The following is a 24695-nucleotide window of genomic DNA, read 5'->3' as shown; positions in this document are numbered from 1 at the left end:
AAATAAACGAAATAAAGCATCAGGACTTCGAAGAGAATAGTGGACGGCATCATAGGACTGGAATAAAGAGCGTGTAATTAATAATACAATTTATGAATACAAAATGAACCAAGAGCACGAACGTAACTACCGTAAAGAAATAAGTGAATGGATCAACTTATGAATTCTTGTACCATATAACGAACTAACATTGGGACCACCTAAAGTATTGATACCGCTTATGTGCGTAGTGCAAGAAAACAAAGACAAAAATGTACGTCTAATGGGAGAATTCCGAACTCTCAACGAATTTATTAGTTATTACACAGCAAATGCGGACGTTTGTCAAGAGAAACTGCGTTGTTGGAGAAAAAATAAATAAAAAAAAATTCTTGATCTTAAAAAAGCCTACCTCCAAGTTTATATTGATAAAAACTTTGGCCATATCAAACGTAGGGAGTTTTGTCACGTGACATTTTATCGCGGAAAAAAATCGTTAATATATTTTTTAAAAACTTCGTCCAAAAAACGCCAGAAATGATTTTATGTAGGTGTTGAAGAATAAAAACCTACCCATGAAAATAAATAGTATATACGTACATGTAGATGTTATTTTTTTTAGAAAATGTCAACAATAATTTTTTTGGGGACGACGTTTTGGTTTAGAATTGATAAAGTTATTTAGTTTTAAATCTTTCAGTTTTGTTAAAATACAAGTAAGTTAAAATAATTCTTTCGTCTTCACGTAAAAACAAATTCTGCAACTATTTATTTATTAAGTTTTTTTTTTTTTTTTTGTAGTCTTAGGGGTCGTCCATAAAGTCCGTCCGCCCATAGGGGGGAGGGGGGAGGTCTTCAAAAAGCGTACGAAAGCGTATGGGAGGGGGGGGGGGAAGGGTTCAAATTTCAAAATTTTTGGCGTACGTACTTTATGGACGACCCCTTATGGGTGGGTTTTTTGTTTTCTAAGTAAAGATTATTATAATTTCCCCTGTCTTTAGATATTTTTGGTAAATTTGCCGTTTCTTCTTTTACTTGACTAAAGATTTTTGCACACGTTGAATTCAATATTTTATATAGCTGAGATTTTATTATAAATTTTTACTAAAGGTATTCTAAAGTGAGTTTGTTTTGTGTTGTTAATGTGGTTTTTGCTAACCATTTGGTAATTGAATCACAGCAGTTTATTAGTAAGTCTTATTTGTAAATTACAATTTTCTTTTTATACAATTCACTTAGTTTTTAAGTTTATATATATATATATATATATATATATATATATATATATATATATATATATATATATATATATATATATATATATATATATATATATATATATATATATATATATATGTACACACACACATATATATATAATATATATAATATATATAATATATATATATATATATATATATATATATATATATATATATATATATATATATATATATATATATATATATTATATATAAATATATATATATATGTGTGTACATATACGTGGTGGGAGTTCGACTCCCACCACGTCCCTGGAAGTACCGCGCTCAACTTAGTTTCTCCGCGCAGCGGCCTTGTTCGGCAAGGTTTGTGTTTCGGAGTTAAAGAGTTGAGAGAGGTTTGCACCACGAATAATAACTAAAAAATAAAAAACACAAAAAATGAGTAGCCCCCTCAACTGTAGTGGCCCCCTCGGGCCTTAGTGAGGCGAATAATCTAAATATATATATATATATATATATATATATATATATATATATATATATATATATATATATATATATATATATATATATATATATATATATATATATATATATATATATATATATATACATACACAGTATGTCAAAAAAGTCTATCACCCCCTGTTGATTTTTCAATAAAAACAAAATTTTATATGCTTAAATTTAGATTTTTTACCTCAATTTTTTTTTTTTATATTGAATTTATATCAAAAAACATTTTTATAACAAGAAATTAATATTCTTATACTTAAAACAAAAATTATCCACTAAATTAGAAAAAGTGTAAGTCAAAAAAGTGTATCACCCCCTAATCATTTTTTAACTTTTCTGTTGTTTAAATTAGTGAAATTGCAGAAAATAAGCCAAAAACAATCAAATTTGATTGATAAAAGTTATTCTAACTAATTTTTTAGCAAAGTTTGTTTTCTTTTTAGGTTCTTAATAAGAAAATTATGGCGAAAAGATATGAAATTCATGATTCAGTAAAAAAACTGATCCTGGGACACTATAAAAGTGGAAAAGGATATAAAACTATTTCTTAAATAGTCCATGTTAAGCCTAGTAGTGTAGGAAATATCATTAGAGAATATAAAAAAATGGGTACTGTTAAAAATTTGCCAAGAACAGGGCGCCCAGCTAAGATTACCCAACGCATTGATAGAGAAATTATTCGAAAAGTTGAACAAGATTGAGGATTATCTGCACCAAAGCTTGCAAGAGATTTACAAACAGATCATGGTATAACTGTAAATCCTCAAACTGTTCGCAATCGCTTGAAAAATCAAGGTTTTGTAGGTAGAGTTGCTCCAAAAAAGCCTTTTTTGAGTAAATAGAATCAAAAGAAAAGATTGGCTTGGGCTAAGAAACATTCAAATTGGACTATTGACCAATGGCAAAGAGTTTTATGGTCCGATAAAACAAAAATATGTTTGTTTGGTTCTGATGGTATCATACGCAAATGGAGAAAAAATGGTGAACGCCTAAATCCTAAATGTATGAGACCAACTGTCAAGCATGGGGGAGGTGACATTAAGCTTTATTATAAAATTTCAATATAATATCTACTTCTAACTTATTTTTTCCTCTTATCATAGGTCAAATGATGGTTTGGGGCTCTTTTGCTTGGAGTGGTGTTGGCGAACTCAAATTTATTGACGGAATAATGACAAAAGAGGTTTATACTAACATTCTGAAGCAAAAACTGAGATAAAGCGCCAGAAGTGCTGGCTTATCTCGTAATTTTATCTTTCAACAGGATGTAGATCCTAAGCACACATCAAAGTTAGCTACTGAGTGGTTAAAGAAAAACAGTATTAAGATGTTAGATTGGGTTCCTCAGTCACCAGACCTACATCCGATTGAAAACTTATGGAATCTTTTTAAAATTAAAGTAGCTGATCAAAAACCATCCAGTTTGTCGTAATTAAAGACAATTCTTATTGGGGAGTGGGAAAAATTTGACACACAATGGCTTAAAAACTTAGTAAATTCAATGCCTAAAAGATGTCTTGCAGTCATCAAGGCCAAAGGCGCACAAATAGACTATTAATTTTATATTAGCAAAATAATTATTTAAGGGGTGATGCACTTTTTTGACTTACAATTTTTCTAATTTAGTGAATATTTTTTGTTTTAAGTATAAGAATATTAATTTATTGTAATAAAAATGTTTTTTGATATAAATTCAATATTTAAAAAAAAATTCGGGTCAAAAAACTATATTTAAGCATATAAAAATTTGTTTTTATTGAAAAACCATTAGGGGGTAATAGACTTTTTTGACATACTGTATATATATATATATATATATATATATATATATATATATATATATATATATATATATATATATATATATATATATATATATATATATATATATATATAATAAGTAAAAGACTTAAAATAATATATTTATATGCTTATATATTTTTTCGAATTGATGACTGGAAAATCTTTATTTATTTAGATAAAATGATAAATGAAAGTATTTATGATTGTTATTTGGCTTTAAAAGATACATCTTATGATGCAATATATTGTAGATATTGTGTGGATTTTAAAGTTGAACTGTTCTGCTGCAAGAAAGCTTTAGCCAAAAAGATAAATAGATTAGTTGACACCATCAGAAAATTAAAGAAACAACGAAAAAATAAAAAATTAGCATTGTTATTAGGTAAAGCCTTTTTTCCACCTGTGGCAAATTTTTCTGATAATACAGTGAATGCATCCGAAATTCTTAAAGAAACAATACTGATAAGCGAAAACAAAATGCTTAAAAAAGAAAATAAAATTTTAAAAAGGAAAATGGAATCTATGATGGATTTACAAATGGATTATTTTACACATCTAAAAGATTTTGAAGATATGTCAAACCATCTAAAAATTCTTATTTCAAAAAACTCTCTAATAGAAGCTGAATTAAACTTTATTAAAAAGTGTTATTGTGAAAAAGAAGAAAAGCTTAATAATATCGAAAACAAATTAGAGCTATTAAAGTCAAAAAAAGAATCGTTTAATGTTAGAAATTTGAATAAAAAAATAAAATATCGTGATACTCAGCTGGAAATAAAAAAGAATAAAATAAATTCGTTAAAAAATGAAGGAAAAAAAAATAATATTGCAGTTAAAAAATAAAATAACAGATATTAATTCAATTCTTGAAAACTCAGACAAATATTTCTGAATTAAAAAACGAAAAAATAAAGCTGCAAAATAAAGTGAGTAATTTAAAAGTTATTTTGCAAAATAAAACCAACTATATTAATGACAACAATATGAAAGATGTTATAAGTTTAGAGAAGGAAGTTGTTTCGTTATATAGTAAGACAAACATTTTAAAAGAGGAGAATCTAGAACTTCAAAAATTGGTTTCTTTGCTGGATGATGACGAAGTAATAACATTTGAAGATGGCAGATACAGTGATGACATTCGAGAAACAATAATGAAACTTCTTTCAATGAACGTGAGTATGAATAGTGTCAACGAAGTCATAAAAGTAGTTTTAAACTAGCCAAAAAGAACATATCTAGACTGCCATCAGCCGCTGTAAAATGTAGGTTAATGCAGGAAGCTTCAATTTTAGGTCAATTTCAAGTTGCGGAAGCAATGCTTGAAAATAATTTGATAAATAAAAACTCTAATATAGGCAATTGTTTGCATGGTGATGGTACTCAGAAATACCATAAATACTTTTGGTCTGTCAGAAGTGGTTGGCAAAGATGCAGCAACTGTTTTGCAAAACTTTACTAATATAGTAGATGACATTTGTGACGTTGTTAGCAACTCAGCTACTGAAAAAGAAATTAATTTTGCCAAGTTAATAACATCAATAAAATCAACAATGTCTGATCTTTCTTCGGTTAATCCTCTTTTTAACTCAGTTAAAAACATTAAGGAAAAAACTTTTGCCTATTGCAATTAGTAACTGGGATTTTCTTTCCTCAAACGTCAAAGACAATATGAAGGACATGAGTAATTTTTTCTGTAAACTTCATTTGCTTGCTAATTTTGCTTCTGAAACTGATAAAGTTTTAAATTCTTTTGAAAAAATTCTGCTTCAAAATGATTTTGAAACTGTTTTTGCTTTTAGTGGTAAAGAATGTGGTGCTGTACGGTTAGTTCGTACTACATGTAAGGCATTTCATTCAAGGGGTAGTGAGGAAGCTGGTGTTGCATCATGGTTTAATTCTTTTCTTTCCTCTCGTAACGATAAATCTTATTTTGTTCCATTTATTGGAAATCGGTTTAATATTTTGTATTACAATGCAGCTGCCCTATACTATCATAAGGATTCTATAACAGAATTTCTTAATGCTTGGCCTAACCCTAATAATTTATTAAAAGCAATTAAGGAAGATATCACAAATCTTGTATTCATTGCTGAAGTCCGTGCATTAGGTATTATTGACAAACTACTTACTGGTCCAATGTGGAGAATTATCGAATCACTTGATAGTATATTATTTTTAAACCCCTACCTACTTCGCTTGAAAGTTAGACTTTCATCTCTTTGTATCGATGCATCTTCTTTATTGTTTGCTAATGGAAAAATTTTTGAGGATACCAATCTTCTTCATCAAGATGTGGTTTACACCAAGCTGTTTGAATGCACTCAAAATGATGAGTTTGATTCTTTAACGGTTCAATCACTTGAAATTATTTTCCACTCAATTCTTGTTATTTTGGAACGTCAGTGTGCTGATCAATTACCAGGTGGTAAATATTGGAATCCATCTAATTCTGTTTCTGAAGCTGCTTCTAATGTCCCTGTCACTAATAAAGCATCAGAAAGCGACTTTGTCATTTTGGATTTAATGGTTCGCACAAAACCCAATGCAAATGTTCAAACTATCCAGGCTTTGACAATGTGGTCTCAGAACCAAACATTAGAATGGCTTAATAGTAAATCAGATGAAGAAAGAAAACAATTGCTTGAATATTCAAGGACTAAAGTAACATTAATGAAAAGCAAATATGATGAAAGAAAAGAAGCTCTTAAAAAAGATAAAGCTATGCACCTTCTAGCAAAGCAAGAAGAAAAAAATCGAGAAGAAATTAAACTACAACATAAAAAGGTTGCAGCTTGTAAATATTTGATAAATTTAAATGTAAGGGCATGGATATCATTAGAGGAAGCAGAGAAAACAGTTTCTAATATAGAAGAGCCATTGGAATCAAAAGTACTCCTTGCTCAACTTAATTTTTATCGCATAATCTTATGTGTTGAATGTGGCAAAAAACATTTTTGTAAAACAAAAGTAGAAGGAAGCAAAAGAATAAACTTGTCTTCAGAGGAATTATATCAAAATCTTCTTATTGTTATTCAAGCAAATTTAACACCAAACAAACAATCTTTAAGTAATAATATAAGTAATAATTTAAAGCCTCGTACAATACGTGATGCAGCTGTTGAAAACAAAAAAAAGAATTAATGGAAAAAATTCAGGATGCAAGACTAAACAAACTAATAGAGCAACAAAAAAGCACTCCTTATCAAAATTTATTAACAATCCATCTGATTTTGTAGGTTTTTCTATACAACATCGTGTTAGAGAAGAAGATGCTCTTAAAGTATCTTGGGAATGTGCGCAAGTGGTTCAAATTGATCAATTAAACGGTAGAAGAACTACATACCTTGTTAAGTATAATAACGAACCTGATGAAGTATGGTCATTTCCTTTATTGATTGATTTTGAAAAAGGTGATCTTATTCTTTGTAGCTAGGGTTGCGAGGTAATTTTATTTAATGTAAATTTAGAATTATGTTACAGTATATATTAATCTTATTTCTTTTATTGTTATGTTCTAATAGTTTGTTTTTACTGCATTTGAGTTCAGTGGTTTTTATCTTTACAAATAGTATGAATCATATCTGATATGTTTATCTGTACCAATTTTGTTTATTTGTTGTTGTTTATTTGCAGCTTAACTGCACATTTTTATTATTAAAAAAAAAAAAAAAAAAGCTTATGCAAAAATACTATTACTTTTACATTAACTGCTTATCAAGTAAAGGAAAGAATCCAGAATTGGAGGGCTAACCTTAGGCTAATTTACTATTACTTTTACATGAACTGCCTATCATGTAAAGGAAAGAATCCAGAAATGGAGGGCTAACCTTAGGCTAATTTACTATTACTTTTACATGAACTGCCTATCAAGTAAAGGAAAGAATCCAGAAATGGAGGGCTAACCTTAGGCTAATTTACTATTACTTTTACATGAACTGCCTATCAAGTAAAGGAAAGAATCCAGAAATGGAGGGCTAACCTTAGGCTAATTTACTATTACTTTTACATGAACTGCCTATCAAGTAAAGGAAAGAATCCAGAAATGGAGGGCTAACCTTAGGCAACATGACAGCTCACGGATGGAGTGCAAAGTCCTATGGCTTACCTTCTCGTTGGTGCACTTCGTTAAGTAAGTTAGACAATTTTTGTCTAATTTATGAACGGAATAGCCAAGGCAAATTATGTATAAAATTGTTTGTTAACAATACACACACAGCCTACTCTGAAGTTTGAATTGAAATTCGATAATTAAAATATTTTTTCTGAGTTCAAATAATTTGCAACATATAGTCAAATTTGGGTACATTAATAGTGCAATAATTTATTTCAAAGACAAAACGAATTAAAACATCTATTAAAAAGTTTAAGACAAATAGATAGATAAGATAATCCATATAAGTATTTCCATGTGTCTGTTAATCTATGTAATCTCAATTTCTTAATACAAGAGAGGGGTAATAAAAGTGGATGGGGGGTTAAGTCAAGATTTAATGAACCGGGGGAGGGGAGGGTCAGAATTTACACTGAAAGTTTTATTACTTATCAGTAACTAGTATGTATTTTATGATTTTTAAAGCTGATTTTCACTGATTTTTTTTTAGTTTTTAGATATAATTTTTTTGTTAAAACAAGTAAAAGTTAATAAACGGGAGGGGGTCTTAATAAGCTTAGTGTGGGTGGCAAAGTTTCCCAAAAATAATAAACGCCCCCCTTCTTGAGTTAAGGACTCGAGAGTACACAATCAAATAAAGCCAAACACAATGAAATAGAACAATTCAACGAGTTTTTCATTCATTGTTTTCAAAATTTTTAAAAAGTTAAAAACCCTAACCCCATTAAAAAATATAACATTTTTTATATTATGATAGGTGCTGAAAACAATAAATTAGTCGAATCAGTAGACTATAAGTGGTTAAATCTTTTTTTGAATCTATAACAATACTGAAATTATTAACAAGTCTTTGACTAATTTCTTTTTTTGTTTGTGTAAAAATAAATTTTAGATTTATTTTTATTTTGTACGTATTTTGACGTTTTCGGCGTGTTTTATTTGGGTCCACGTTGTTCAATTGATAATTTATTAAAGAAAAATAAAATTAATTTAAGTTAATATTTATCATCAAAGTTTTGTTACGCTCAACGTATTATAAATTAAAACATTTGAAAATTTATTTTGTGTCAAAAAGGTTTAAAACATATTCAAACATATTATACAGTTATTTGACTACTTCATGGTACGTCTGCGTTAACCCCCCCCCCCTTCCAAAAAAAAATTCTTCTTATGAATGGTTCAAATAATTTAGATTTACAATTTATTTTCTAATAAAATTTTATTATTAGTTAGTTTACGCAACTTTATACGCAAAAAAAAAAAAAGATAAAAAAGTTTTTATTTTCGGTGCCAAAAATTGAACGAGATACTTTAAGAAAATATTTCATAAAAAGTCTATGAATTGAAAATATTAAAACACGTATATCTTTGGAACTAAATAAGCTACAGAGGTGGTTGAAACCATTTTGAAAAGGAAATATATTAAGAAATATAATGCATTTAATATAAAAAATATTTACATTTGCTATAAATATTGCCTAAACTCCCTATCAAACGTAATTATAAATGGGAAACAGTATTGTTTTACCAGAATGTGTTTTGGCATCAATGTGGCTCTAACAATAATGATTACAATTCTTTGCCACGTGCTCAATTTAAATCCAACCGTAAAGAAAACATGTGATAACTACATTGATTAAACGTTTAGCTGGAAATATCCCTTGGTGTAACTTTATTTCTGAAGATTGTAAAGAAAGTGGAAAAATAGAACCCGGTTGGTGGGAAATGGCTGGTACCAGTGAATTGAAAAGCTGAGCTTTTTTTTTAATGCATCACCCATAGAATTTGGGGTAGTTCTGCTAATTGGAGGAGTAGTCGTTGAAGACGCAGCATGGCTACGACAAGTGAGTGACACGCACCATATCAATATAAGTGAACTGGATTTGATACTTCGAGGACTAAACTAAGCAAGTAAGTGGGGCATAAAGGAGTTAACAGTATACAGTGATAGCTAGAGCAACGTGGGATGGTTAAACGCAGTTTCGAAGGAAGAATATTGCGTAAAAACTCGGAGAATTTTCAATTGCTCGTACAAAGACGGTTGAATACTATTATGGAAGTGGCAAAAAATATCCAGATTGTAGTACAATGGATTCAATATGAAATAATTTGGTCGATCGAATCACACGAATCCCTCAAAAATGGTGCAGAACAGTGTGTGCAGCTGGGTTACTTGAACAAAAAGACATATGGAAAGTTCATTCAATTGGTCATTTTAATGTCGCTAAAACATTACAACTTTGCTTGCGAAATAACCAGAATGTATCATGTAAGGAGGTTTCAGCAGTAATAGTGAAATGTAACTAATGCAACTCTATTGATCCTTTCTCCGTAAAGTGGAAAAGTTGTTAACTCTTTGAAAATGATTATATAGCACTTAAATTTGTTTTGGCAACAGAGACGTATTAATAGGGTTGACAGGTTAAACAAAGTGCAGAGTTCACCACTGGTTGTATAATTGTTGGTTTGTATGGTTGTAATTAAAAAGATAAGTTTTGTCTACGGGCCACTGAACAATATTATACGGGCTATAAACATAAAATTTATTTACAAAGGATTAGTTAATTTTTAGACTATAACAAACTAATACAATATATCATTTTAAGGTGTCGAGGCAACCGTCTTAACGCACGTTTCTGTACTTGTTTTATTTTTATCAAACACTATAATAAATTTGAGCAATTTCTCACCATAGGAACAATAAAATGTCAAAATAAGGAAACTTTTTTAAAATTGTAATATACAATTAAAGATTGCATTTGAATGGTGCAAGGTAAGAACAGAGGATGTCAGTTTTTCGCAAACTGAGATAAATCAAATTTAGTTTTCAAAGTCTTCCCGAACGTTATGTTTTTTCCTTTCCTTATCACTAAATTAGACCATTGATTTTTATTTACTTGCTTCAAATTTAGCACTGAAGGTAGTTTATGATTTGAACAACATGTTAATAAAAAAATTTCAATATTTTCAAAAACTGACATTCCCTGTTTTTTCCTTGCACCCTTCATTTGTAACCCAGGTGCGATATTATGTGGAATAAAATATTTTTTCGGCAACAAAGTTTTTTATTTCCCGTTTTAGAAATTATAATTTTATGTATTTATAATTTTATGGAAGAAGTATACATTTATTGACGATAAAGATTGTGATTTGTTAACCCATCTAGCACCTGGATACAGATATCCTGGATGGAGGCAAGAGGTCAATATAAATTTGTAGTCCACTTTTACACTTTCTTTTGGACACCAATTTATAGGCATTTAAATAAGAATTGACAAGGCGAGTAGCAAAAGGCTAAGTCAGAGCCGACGACTCCGGGAGGTGGAGAGGAGGGGAAGAATTGCAGGGGCAATGGCCCTCCTACCCCCACTTTTTTTTCTAAAGCCTTTAGAAAAAAAAAAAAAAAATTGTTAAAAACAAAAAGTTGTTGAAAATTTTTTTTTTTGTTTTTAACAACTTTTTGTTGTTGTTATTGTTGTTGAATTAAATATTTTCCTAGCTAAAAAAACTGTTTTTTGTAATTTTTTGTTTTTAAGTATCAAAACGATTAATAAAACTTTCAACTTAGCATCGTAGAAAACTTTACCGCTTTTTAAACCCGATTAAGCTCGCGATCCTCGTGGTCACGTCGGTGTCTTAATTAGTGCAAATGTCACAAGCTACTTGCTAGCCTATTTATTCTAGGGTCCTAAGCATGGCTGACTGGAAAATTGATTTAACAATAAAATTTTAAAATTATTTTTTTATCTAAACAATAATTTATTTCCAGATATTATATTAAGCACATTTAATTTGTTTTGAGCAATACTTCACTAAAATGCACAATTCAATCATCTTTTATAATAGTAATAAGCAAATTCTGCCGGTGCAAAGCTGGTAACTGTTTCTAAAGAAGTGTACCAGAGACAAGGCGCTGGCTTGGTTATATAAAAATACTTTTGCTTACCTGTTGCTTAGAAATAATTCAAAATATTAGCTTAATAACTTTCAATACAATCCCCACTGTTGCTTTCCACACCTTTCTGGTTTTTCTTTTGATTGAAATTCCAAAGTAATTACGAAAAGTTGAAGAACGAGCACCGTTACTACAATTATATACACATGCACTACAACCTTATTTTTGTGACTGTCTCCGTTTTTGTTTTATTTAATACTATTATAGATAAACTGAGGATAATTGTCACTTGTCACTAGTGGTTCTTTAACTCCCAAGTAAAATTTCTTGTCAAAAATGACCTATCCAAGAAAAACGTTTTGAACTTAAGTGTTTTAATATCTGTACAATGTCACTGCTCTTAAGTATTAAGATATATATAATTAATCTGCCAATATTTGTTAAAATACAAAAATACTTAAGTATTTTTGAATTTTAACAAATATTGACAGAATAATTATATGATTCAGTTAATGATGAAGTTTATAAGTTTATTAAAGTTCCAATGTTTAATTTACTTATAATAAATCTTTAATTCACTTATAATTTGTAATTATTATAATTTATATTTTTTGTTATTAGCATGATATTATCTTTTTAATGATATTTTAATGATATATATGTTTTTTTATCAAATTTATTGTAAATTGTATGAATCCAGATTCTCATGGCTCAATTAGAATTTATAGATAAATTTGTTTGTTTACAATTCAAAAATGGTATGAAGTTATGCGGAGAGTGTTTTACTATTGATCCTGTTACAAGTAGTGTTGTGTTAATTACTAAAAAAAATTCAAATTTAATGGTTGAAGTTGTACTTTCACATGATTTGATAGATATCCAAGTCATGGATATAGAGCATTTAAATCGTGCAGAGTATTTACAATTCAAAGAAGTTTTTTTAAGAAAACTGTTTCCAGAGCAGCATCAATTTACTTCTGAAGATTTGCTAAAACGTAAAAATAAACTTTATCAGTTACTTGAGTTAAACAGACTGCCTGTTTCTGTTCAGGATAATGGTATTCTATCTGTTGTAAATGGTATTGCAATTATTGAGCCTCCATATACTGTTGATACATGTCGTAGCGCCAATACTATTGTTTTGGATCGAGTAATGAGAATAGTAGAGACATGTCAGAATAGTTATGAAATGTAGTTAATACTCTCAAATTGACTTTTTATGAATTTTTTTTTGGTTGAAAATTCCAATTTGCAATATAGTATTCGGTTTCTAGAAATATTTAAAGTTTGTATGATAAAATCAAGCAGTATTTAAAGATTTCTTTTATTTTGAGTTTAGGTATTTTGAGAATAGTTTCTACAGTTTCTTGATGGTATATATATATATATATATAATATATATATATATATATATATATATATATATATATATATATATATATATATATATATATATATATATATATATATATATATATATATATCTGGTTAATGTCATGACCAGAATTTATTTTTTAATATTTTATTAGCATTTGTACTGTTGCAATTTGAATAGAAATAGTTGAAAAAATTTTTGAATGATTTTATTTTAAAAAGTTGTTACTACCAACTTTTACGTTTTTATCTGTATTTTTTTTTAGTTATGAGTTAAGATAAGAAATTTTATACAAATGTATTGATAATAGCTAAATGGAACAAATTAAAAACTATGAAATTGCTGATGAAATTCTTCTTGTGCTTCGTTCAAAAGAGTTAGAGATTCCAAAATTTCATGGAACATCAAGTCAATTATGCTACCGACGATTGCTTATTGACTGGTTGGCAGTTATTAGTGAGAAATTGTTTCTCTCTCATGGTATTTTGCATTTATCTGTTGTTTATATGGATACAATGATGGAGAAATGGGAATTTTCAAAAAGATCTCAATTAAATCTACTTGCTCTTTGTTGTTTATGGATAGCAGGTTTAAATTTTAAGTTTTACCTTTGCCAAAAATATGATATATATATATATATATATATATATATATATATATATATATATATATATATATATATATATATATATATATATATATATATATATATATTATAAAATATATAAATACTCAACTTTCTAACTCCCTTTCCAGACAATCCGAATCATTTACTTTCTCTACTTAACTTATGTCTTGTTTCCTAGTTAGTGCTCAGTTTCTCCACATTCACCCTTAGGAGCACCTATGGTCACAGTTTGATCTCTCTGAAACTATTATCTCATTCTTCTTCATCATCAGTATCCCTCTATCATTGTACCTCTTACAACTACCTTAAAGTTTACTGGGACTCTTTCCATGATTTTCTTTGTGTTGGACCTTGGGTAGAAATCTATCATCTTCCTGCTGACAAATGTGCTTTTTTTTTTTTTTTTTTTTTAACATCTTCGTTTCCAACAAGCAGCCACTAATTAAAGTTGAAAGTTACTGAAAGTGAAAAGATGAAGATTGCAGAGCAAGATAACGATTGACAGACAACTTAAAGGATTGCAAATTATATGAATCAGGAAAACAAGATGAAGGAAGGGAATTCCAAAGAGCTGACGTTCGAGGAAAAAAACTAGACGAATAAGCGTTTTTGGAGCACTTAGGAACAGTCACAGAAAAAGGATGAGACTTAATTGAATGACGAGTAACATGAGAATGAATTTTAGTAGATGGCATAGGAGAGGCTAGCTCTTTAGAGCAGTGCCCATTATAGTATTTGTAGAAAAGAGAAAGAGAAGCAACATTTCTACAATGTGATAATGGTTGGAGGTTGACTGCAAGAGCAGGTCCAACTATATTTACAATGCGTTTTTGCACCTTGTCTAAAAGAGAAAAGACATCACTAGAAGATTCGCCCCAGATATGGCAACAGTATTCCATACAAGGTCGGATTTGAGATTTATAGAGATAGAGAATAAAATCTGGAGTAAGAAAGTGTCAAGCTCGATAAAGAGATGCAACCTTAGCAGATGCTAATTTTGCAACTGATTTGATATATGGTTTCCAAGAAAGATTGAAAGTAAGAGTTAACCCTAGAAGATGAAGCGTAGATGACTCACCAAGTACATCACCGTTCATAAATATAGGAAGATCTAAATTATTGCGATAACGATTGGCTGAAAAAAATTGAGTTTTATCTGTATTGAAGTTCACCAGCCACTGTAAGCCCCATGCTGTAGCAAAAGTGAGATCCTTTTCAAGCTCAAATAATCCCTCTAAGCAATCAGAGGGTGTTGGTTTCTTATCACGACAAGAATAAATGGTAGTATCATCAGCAAACAATGCCACCTTAGATGTGAGAATATCTAGAAGATCGTTAATGTAAATTAAAAAGAGTATAGGGCCAAGGATAGAACCTTGAGGAACCCCTGAAGTTACAGAATAAGAAGAAGAGTGCTGTCCATCGAGGACAATTTTTATACTACGATTGGAAAGGAAGGATTCAATAATCTTAAAGATGTTGCCACCATAAGAAGAGAGCTTATGGAGAAGACCAGCATACCAAACTTTATCAAAAGCTTTTGAAATGTCAAGAGCGATGGCCTTAACCTCTCCACCTTTATCTAATGCACGATAAAACTTATCAGTTATTACTGTTAGCAAATCAGCTATAGAACGAGATGATCGAAATCCTTACTGATGGTCAGAAAGTAAGTTATTAGATTCAAGATGAGAGATTAAGTATTTGTTAATTAAAGATTCAAAAACCTTGCTTATGATAGGAAGAAGTCTAATCGGACGGTAGTTAGACAAATCAGATCGCTCTCCAGAATTTTTGAAGATAGGGATAATGGATGCTGCTTTCCAGCAGGCTGGAAAACAAGACTCTGATAAGCATTTGTTAAATAGTTTTGAGAGTATAGATGATAGCTCCGGAGAACACTTATGCAAGACAATAACAGGTATGTTGTCCGGGCCAGAAGCTGTAGAAGTATCTAGACAGGAAATCACTTTAGATACAGAAGCTGGAGTGATTTTTTACAACTAATCGTTATTGCAATAATCTAGATCTTCCTATATTTATAAACAGTAATGTACTCTATAAGTCATCTGTCAATCTTTTAGGATTCACTCTTACTTCTCATCTTTTAAATCAATTAAAAAATTAAAAAGTTTCTGCTAAATTTGCATCTCTTTACCGTGCTTGCCACTTTCTTACTCCGGATTCTATTCATTATTTCTATAAATCTCAAATTCGTCCTTGTATGGAATATTGTTGGCATATCTGGAGCGGATCTTTGAATAATGCCTTTCTCTTTTAGTCAAGGTGCAAAAATGCATTGTAAACATAGCTGGACCTGCACTTGCAGCTATAAAATGACTGGGGCCCCGGCCCTGTCCCCGGCTAAAAAGGAGACTTTTTGCACACCCGGCCCCTGGTCCTGGTAAAATTATAAGACTAAGCAGGAATTGATAGGCGGGGCTAGAAAAAAATTTATAATACTTTTGTATTAAAATTTTTTTACTTACATTTACTATTTATTAAATACTGGCATATATTTATATATTTTTAAACTCTAATTTACTTCCTACAAAATTGCAAGCAACTAATATCTAGTTATGAGTTACATTAAAATAGAGGATAAGTTAAAATACTTGGAAACAGTTACTTAAAGACCTTAAAGGTTTTAGGTATATTGCTCTCCTTCATCTCAAGGGTATTTAGGTATATCGCTCTCCTTCATCTCAATATCGCTCTCCTTCATCTCAAGAATACACTCTTTTTGATGTTATTTCTGATCATATTGACCAAGCCCTCTCTCTTTATCCATCAGCTAATATAGTTGTTGTCGGTGACTTTAATGCTCACCACTCTGAATGGCTTGGCTCTAGTGTCACTGTTCTGCAGGCATTAAAGCCCACAACTTTTGCCTTTCTCAATCCTCAAATAGTTTTGCCTTCTCAAACTCATTTAGTTAGCTTTCGAACTCGTTTTCCAGACAATTCGAGTCATTTACCTTCTCTACTCGACTTATGTCTTGTTTCTGATCCTAGTCAGTGCTCAGTTTCTCCACATTCACCCTTAGGTGCTTCTGATCACAGTTTGATCTCTCTAAAACTAATATCTTATTCTTCTTCATCACCTGAATCCCCCTATTATCGAACCTCTTACAACTACAGTAAAGCTGACTGAGATTCTTTCTGTGATTTTCTTCGTGATGGCGCTTGGGTAAAAATCTTTCGTTTTCCTGTCAACAAATGTGCTTCTTACATAACTTAGTGGATTCAGGCTGGTATGGAATCTTTTTTTCCCTCTCGACAATTCCAGGTCAAGCCTCACTCTCTACTCCATGGTTTTCCTCACACTGTGCTGCTGCGATTGCCAATCGAAACCACTACTTATTTATCAGCAAAACAATTCTCCAGAAAACAGATGTCTGTTTATTACTGCTAGAAACCAATGTAAAAAGATTTTGTCTAACGCCAAAGCCCGCTATTCTCAGGTCATGAAATTTCGTATCTCATTTCAAAAATTAGGCTCGCGTGATTTCTGAAGAATCTTTAATAATATCAATAATAAGGGCAAATCTTTAATTCCACCTCTCTTGTATGGTTCAGACTTTGTGACCTCACTTAAAGACAAAGCTGAATTGTTTGCTAAAAACTTTTCATCAATATCATCTCTTGATTCCACTAGTTGCGTTTTACCTGATATTGCCAACAAACAGGTTGATCCATTGCTTGACATTCATATCACTCTTGCTTCTGTATCTTAAGTGATTTCCTGTCTAGATACTTCTACAGCTTCTGGCCCGGACAACATACCTGTTATTGTCTTGCATAAGTGTTCTCCGGAGCTATCGTCTATACTCTCAAAACTATTTAACAAATGCTTATCAGAGTCTTGTTTTCCAGCCTGCTGGAAAGCAGCATCCATTATCCCTATCTTCAAAAATTCTGGAGAGCGATCTGATTCGTCTAACTACCGTCCGATTAGACTTCTTCCTATCATAAGCAAGGTTTTTGAATCTTTAATTAACAAACACTTAATCTCTCATCTTGAATCTAATAACTTACTTTCTGACCATCAGTATGGATTTTGATCATCTCGTTCTATAGCTGATTTGCTAACAGTAATAACTGATAAGTTTTATCGTGCATTAAATAAAGGTGGAGAGGTTAAGGCCATCGCTCTTGACATTTCAAAAGCGTTTGATAAAGTTTGGCATGCTGGTCTTCTCCATAAGCTTTCTTCTTATGGTGGCAACATCTTTAAGATTATTGAATCCTTCCTTTCCAATCGTAGTATAAAAGTTGTCCTCGATGGACAGCACTCTTCTTCTGTAACTTCAGGGGTTCCTCAAGGTTCTATCCTTGGCCCTATACTCTTTTTAATTTACATTAATGATCTTCCAGATATTCTCACATCTAAGGTGGCATTGTTTGCTGATGATACTACCATTTATTCTTGTTGTGATAAGAAACCAACACCCTCTGATTGCTTGGAGGGGGCATTTGAGCTTGAAAATGATCTCACTTTTGCTACAGCATGGGGCTTACAGTGGCTGGTGAACTTCAATTCAGATAAAAAAAGTTTTTTTCAGCCAATTGTTATCGCAATAGTTTGGAACTTCTTATATTTATGAACGGTGATGTACTCGATGAGTCATCCACTCTTCATCTTCTAGGATTAACTCTTACTTCCAATCTTTCTTGGAAAACATATATCAAATCAGTTGCAGGGTTGGCGTCTGCTTAGGTTGCATCTCTTTATCGAGCTTGACACTTTCTTACTCCAGATTCTATTCTCTATCTCTATAAATCTCAAATCCGGCCTTGTATGGAATTCTGTTGCCATATCTGGGGCGGTTCTTCTAATGATGCCCTTTCTTTTATAGACTAGGTGCAGCCAACCTTCAACCATTATCACATCGTTGTAATGTTGCTTCTCTTTCTCTTTTCTACAAATACTATAATGGGCACTGCTCAAAAGAGCTAGCGTCTCTTGTGCCATCTACTAAAATTCATTTTCATGTTACTTGTCATTCAATTAAGTCTCATCCTTTTTCTGTGACTGTTCCTAAGTGCTCTAAAAACGCTTATTCGTCTAGTTTTTTTCCTCGAAGATCTGCTCTTGAATTCGCTTCCTTCATCTTGCTTTCCTGATTCATATAATTTGAAATCCTTTAATTTGTCTGTTAATCGATATCATACTTTGTAAATTTAATATTTTCTCTTCCAGTAACTTCCAATTCTTATAGTAGTTGCTTGTAGCCTTGTTGGATATGAAGAAAAATATATATATATACATATATTTTTATGATACTTTTGTTTTCAGTTTTATCATTTAGAAAGTTTAAATTGTAAAGTAAATCTTTTGAAAATGTAGTTTATGAGGCAAGATTTGTAAAAGTATAATATTTTATGTATTTAAAAAAGAAATATTAAAAGTTTTTATTTATTTTTATTGCTGTTGCTTTCACATTGGTACCATATGTGAATAATGAAGTAATTTTAGAATTAGTATAACTAATCTTTTAAAATTAAATCTTTTAAAATTAACCAATATGCGCTGCTATGATTTTAAATAGTCAGACATTACTATTGTGATTCTAAGAGAAAAAAATACGTTTTCTGTTATTATTTAACCTACCATATATATTTTCAAAGTTTTGTGAAATTAATTTTTTTTTATTTTTTATAATTGTGTTTATGTTTTGAAATTAAAAGTTCATTATAAAAATATAATTATTTTTTAGCAAAATTAGATGAAACTGATAATCGTATTCCACTGATTTCAACATTAAAATGTTTTGTTGCAAATTCATTTGAACAAGATGACTTCATGCAAATGGAGCTTAATATCATGCAGTCATTGGATTGGAGGTTTTTATTTTTGTCATTTTTATAGTATTTATTGCTTTAAATTTAACTATAATTTGTAAAATACACACATATATGTTACAAAATACTTGCATGTATTTATGCAAGTATTTTGTAACATGTGTGTGTTTATATATATATATATATATATATATATATATATATATATATATATATATATATATATATATATATATATATAAATATATATATATATATATATATAAATATATATATATATATACATATATACATACATATATATATATATATACATATATATATACATATATATATACATATATATATACATATATATATACATATATATACATATATATATATATACATATAAATATATATACATATATATATATACATATATATATATATACATATATATATAGGCCTCAGCGGGAGTAAATGAGTGCGAGAGCAAAGAAAAGCTCTTCTAAAACAAACATGGCGAGCCTTGTGAGCGGCTTCTCTAAACTGCTTCTGGCAAGAGCTTTTGGTTTTTGACCTGAAAGTGTTTTGAGGTCAGCAAAAAATTGCCGACCTCCTTTCTTTGTTTTATGGTCACACCTTTGTATCAAATAATTATTGGCGACCTGATGCCGACCTCAAAAAGATTGAGGTCAGCAAATTTTTGCCGACCTCATTTTTCCTAATTCCTAGGGTTGTAAATATATATATATATATATATATATATATATATATATATATATATATATATATATATATATATATATATATATATATATATATATATATATATATATATCATGCCTTGTTAAGAAGCAATACGCAGCTCACATTTTGCTTGCAAAAAGCTAATTGCCTACGTGTTCAGCAGTTTTGCGTTACGCAAAAACTTTTATCTTTTAGAATATTTAAATTATCTTGTGACGTTTATTCAGAAGAAATAAAGTCATAAGTAAAACCATTTAACCGCAATTGTTAACTAATGGATTTTTTGTTAAAGAAACAGTTTGTTCAATAATTTTTTTGTTGTTGGGTAAAAATATATGAAATCATCCAGACCATGACACCCTTACGTCTCAAAATTTGTTTATTTTTACAACACTTGCAGTCCATATCAAAAAAATATTAACTGCGAAAATTTTAGTTAAAAATACCAATGGGTTCCAGAGATATCGTCACTTGAAATAATGCTGACTCAGCATTTTAGTGATTTTCTGAAGCGACTACAAAGCAACTTTGACATACAGTATCTTCATAATGGCTTGGGGAAATTTCCTAAAATTTGGTACTCTAATAGATTTTAACTTGAGAAATCCAAAAATAGCACTCTTAAGACTCGATTATCTCAAGAAATACCTCAATTATCCAATTTTGTTCAAAATTATTGACTTGTAAATTAGTGATTTTTTGAGGTAAAATGAAGACTATGGCCCAAAATCCTGAGTAAAAAGTTTAATTGTATATCATTATTTTATTTCAGGTCTACTGAAAAAAATTAGATTCATCAATTGTCTCTCTAATACGTGATCAAAATTTGCATTTAAAAATGGTGTCTTTTTAGAAAAATTTAAATTTTGTAACCAAAGCAATAAAAATATTTTTTAAAACATTTATTTGAATAAAACATCAAATAGTGTCATTTATTGACTAGTTTAGGACATTTATAGTCATAGGCCAAGGAAGACGCCCTCCCCTCCCATGGGAGGCCCCTAAGCCCCTCCCCCAATCTCCCTAGATTTTTTTTTTTTTTTTTCTTGCATAAAATGAATAAATAATGCAAAAACATACAATTTAATTTTAATTTTGAAAAAAAAAATTCATTATTTCAAATTGGTGACTTAAAACCTCCTTTTATATAAAAAACAAACATAAGTTTTGTTTTGTTCTTTTTAAAGGTATTTACTTGTTTGTATTTTCTTAAAGAATTACTTTTAATTTTATAGTTTTTATATTATTTTTTTAGGTAATAAATAATAAAAATAATTATTATGGAGAAATGTGACATTGGAAAAAGTCTTAACATTCATTGACACAAAACTGGATTTTCTAGAAAACAAGGTTTTGTTCAATTTAAAGATCTTCCTTGTGAAAAACAAGAAGAAATAATATGGCGAGCAAATTTAAAGGAAAAATATAGTTCAATAAGAATTATATGTTGTTATCATGAGCAATTCTATGGAAAATATTTTGAGAGAAAAATTACAAAGTGTTGCAATCCTTTTGGAACACACAAGGAAAGTAAAAAAATTGCTATAAAAGGTAATCTTACCTTATTTACAACAGAATTGATAAGGAAATTAAAAGAAAACAATTTATTATTTATAAAATGTTTGATAATTTCAGTTATTTTAACCACGTAAAACTAAATTTGTTTTTTAGGTAATATAAAGATTTTCATAGACATGGCAAACTATTTGCAAAAAAATAATGTTTATGTAACCCCAGGTTGGAAATTCTGCAGTAAATGTTACAAAAAAGCAATAGAAACTGATGAAGATTTAAATTCACAGGAGGAATGGGAATCCAAAAGTGAGAAAAAAATTAAGTTAGATACCACTATAGAATTGCTTGGAATTTCACCAGTCAAACTAAAAAGTCTTTCAAAACACAACAAATTGCCTGTAGCAAAACAAAAGTTTGAGAACACTATTGACAGAGTTGCAAAAATGGTCTCATTAGCATATAATATTAAAGAAACTTTTTTAACAACAGAAATTAAAAGCCCCATTTTAAACAACAACATTAACAATGACCATGATCTAGACATTTTAATGTATGAAATAAAAAATAAAATTTCAGAGACTGACTCTTATTGCCATAAGGTGCAAATGTTAACACTCGTACCAAAATCATGGACACGTAAAAAGATATCAAGCTACTTTGAAGTGTCTGAATATCTTTTTTGAACAGCAAGAAAAGTTAAAAATGAGAATGGAATTCTATCATTACCCGGAAAAAAAACTGGAAACCCACTTTCACCAGAAACAGTTAATTTAGTGATTAACTTTTATCAAAGTGATGAATTTTCAAGAATGATGCCAGGAAAAAAAGATTATGTAAGTATTAAGAAAAACCAACATGTTCAAAAAAGATTGTTGCTACTCAATCTTAATGAATTACATGTTGCATTTAAAAAAGACTACCCTAACGTCAAAGTCAGTTTGTCAAAATTTTGTACTCTTAAACCTAAATGGTGTATTACAACTAATGCGTCAGGTACCCACAATGTATGTGTTTGCATACATCACCAAAATACGACATTTCTCATTGATGCCATTAGGTGGAATAAAAGTTATAAAGATTTCATGGCATTGATTGTTTGCTCTCTTGAAAATGCAGAATGTATGTTGCATCGATGTAACCAATGCCCTGGTATTGAAGTGTTAAAAAGTTTTTTAGTGCAGGAGTTTATGGACCATGAGCATGAAGAAGATGTAGTATTTAAGCAATGGCAGAGTACCGATCGTACAACACTACTTTCACAGTCATTGCCACTAGATGAATTTAATGATTTATTATGTGACAGCATTGACAACCTTACCACTCATTCATATATTGCAAAAACACAAAGAAGATACTTAAAAAACTGTAAAGAAAATCTTAACCAAAACGAATGCTTAATTTTAGGAGATTTTGCTGAAAACTATCATTATGTTGTTCAGGATGAGGTTCAAAGTAATCACTGGAGCAAAAGTCAATGCTCACTTTATACAATTGTACTTTATTTTATAGAGAACAAACTTCTCAAACATAAATCTTTTTGTTACCTTTCAGAAGATGTTGATCATGACACAGGATTTATTAACAAGACTCAGGAAGATCTAACTAGATAAATTTCCTGATGTATCAAGTGTGAAATACTTTTTCAATGGTTGTGCAGCACAATTTAAAAATTTTAAAAACTTTATCAATCTTTGTCATCACAGTAAAGACTTTGATTTAAGTGCTGAATGGGTATTTTTTGCTACCAGTCATGGTAAATCCCCCTGTGATGGTATTGGTGGGACTGTTAAAAGAGTAGTATGTCAAGAAAGTCTAAAACAAATAACTACTGGGCAGATTTTAGATGTTAATTTAATGTACTCCTTTTGTAAAGCCAAGATAAATGGAATTTATTTTAAGTTATTTTCAAAAGAAGAAATTGATCAAACACGAGCACAATTAGAAAAAAGATATTTAGGTGGAAGAACAGTTCCTGGCACAAGGATGTATCATTATTTTATTCCAATTGCTCCAAACACTATAAGTTATAAAAAAAATAAGTACTGATGCATGCACTGAAATATTTGATATCATTCCAAAAAGCAAACATTATGTAGATATTTCATTAAATATTAAAAAAATGGATTATATTCAGGGATTGCTGAAGATGTAAGTGAGCTTGATATAAAAGTCAGATTCATGCATCCACGTGGACCAGGTAAAAACTTCTTTTGGCCAATGAGAACTGATGAGTGTTGGGTGCTCAATTCTGAAGTTATATGCCTAATTTCTACACCGCGAACAATATCAGATCGTACATACAACATATCTGATTTAGATTTGAAGAATATAAACTGTTGGTTACAAAAAAAAATTAATTATGTTTAAAATAATTTTGTTTTTATTTTATTTACCTATTTTGCATTTAAAATGAGAAGGAGGGGTGGGGGTTTAAATAAATCACAAATCACTCCCATCTTATTATGTCAATGACTATATTAGTCTAAAACTACATAAAGATATTGATTGTCAAAATGTTTTAAAAGCGTTTTAATATCTTTGGTTTTAAAATTTATGACTTAAAATCGTAAAAAGATCTTTGAAATAAGAGGTAAGTATTTATCGATTTGAAGTAACGCAAATAAAGTGTTTCTCAAACTTAAACTGAAAAAATATGTTTTTAAAATGTATTTTAACAATCAACTATTATTTATTCATTTTATGTAAAAAAAAAAATTAAAAAAAAATCTAGGGAGATTGGGGGAGGCGTGGGGGCCTCCCATGGGAGGGGAGGGCGTCTTCCTTGGCCCATGACTATAAATATCCTAAACTAGTCAATAAATAACGCTATTTGATGTTTTATTCAAATAAATGTTTTAAAAAATATTTTTATTGCTTTGGTTACAAAATTTAAATTTTTCTAAAAAGACACCATTTTTAAATGCAAATTTTGATCACGTATTAGAGAGACAATTGATGAATCTAATTTTTTTCAGTAGACCTGAAATAAAATAATGATATACAATTAAACTTTTTACTCAGGATTTTGGGCCACAGTCTTCATTTTACCTCAAAAAATCACTAATTTACAAGTCAATAATTTTGAACAAAATTGGATAATTGAGGTATTTC

General features: G+C 29.8%; 2 protein-coding genes across 3 annotated transcripts in view; both read left to right on the top strand.

The window, feature by feature from the left end:
• The first annotated feature begins 12193 nt into the window (after positions 1 to 12193).
• Positions 12194 to 12881, top strand: LOC105847063 (gem-associated protein 6). Its single transcript, XM_065791961.1, has one exon. It carries the CDS (start codon positions 12237 to 12239, stop codon positions 12723 to 12725), a length of 489 nt encoding a protein of 162 aa, XP_065648033.1. The 5' UTR covers positions 12194 to 12236; the 3' UTR covers positions 12726 to 12881.
• A 284-nt stretch (positions 12882 to 13165) lies between these two features.
• Positions 13166 to 24695, top strand: part of LOC105847954 (cyclin-J) — a 40182-nt gene continuing 28652 nt past the window's right edge. For both annotated transcript variants that reach the window (XM_065793866.1, XM_065793867.1), the window contains exons 1-2: positions 13166 to 13493; positions 19253 to 19379. In XM_065793866.1, coding sequence (XP_065649938.1) covers positions 13220 to 13493; positions 19253 to 19379 — 401 coding nt within the window. In that variant the 5' untranslated portion in view covers positions 13166 to 13219. The remainder of the gene's footprint in view (positions 13494 to 19252; positions 19380 to 24695) is intronic.

The sequence above is a fragment of the Hydra vulgaris genome, chromosome 03 (assembly GCF_038396675.1).
Source record: "Hydra vulgaris chromosome 03, alternate assembly HydraT2T_AEP".
Taxonomy (NCBI): Eukaryota; Metazoa; Cnidaria; class Hydrozoa; order Anthoathecata; family Hydridae; genus Hydra; species Hydra vulgaris.
Note: the sequence above shows the minus strand (reverse complement) of the source record. Positions and strands in the feature narration are given on the sequence as shown.

Bases quoted from the DNA above. Each gene is read 5' to 3' on its own strand.
- LOC105847063 (XM_065791961.1), top strand. From the start codon at position 12,237: ATGGCTCAATTAGAATTTATAGATAAATTTGTTTGTTTACAATTCAAA.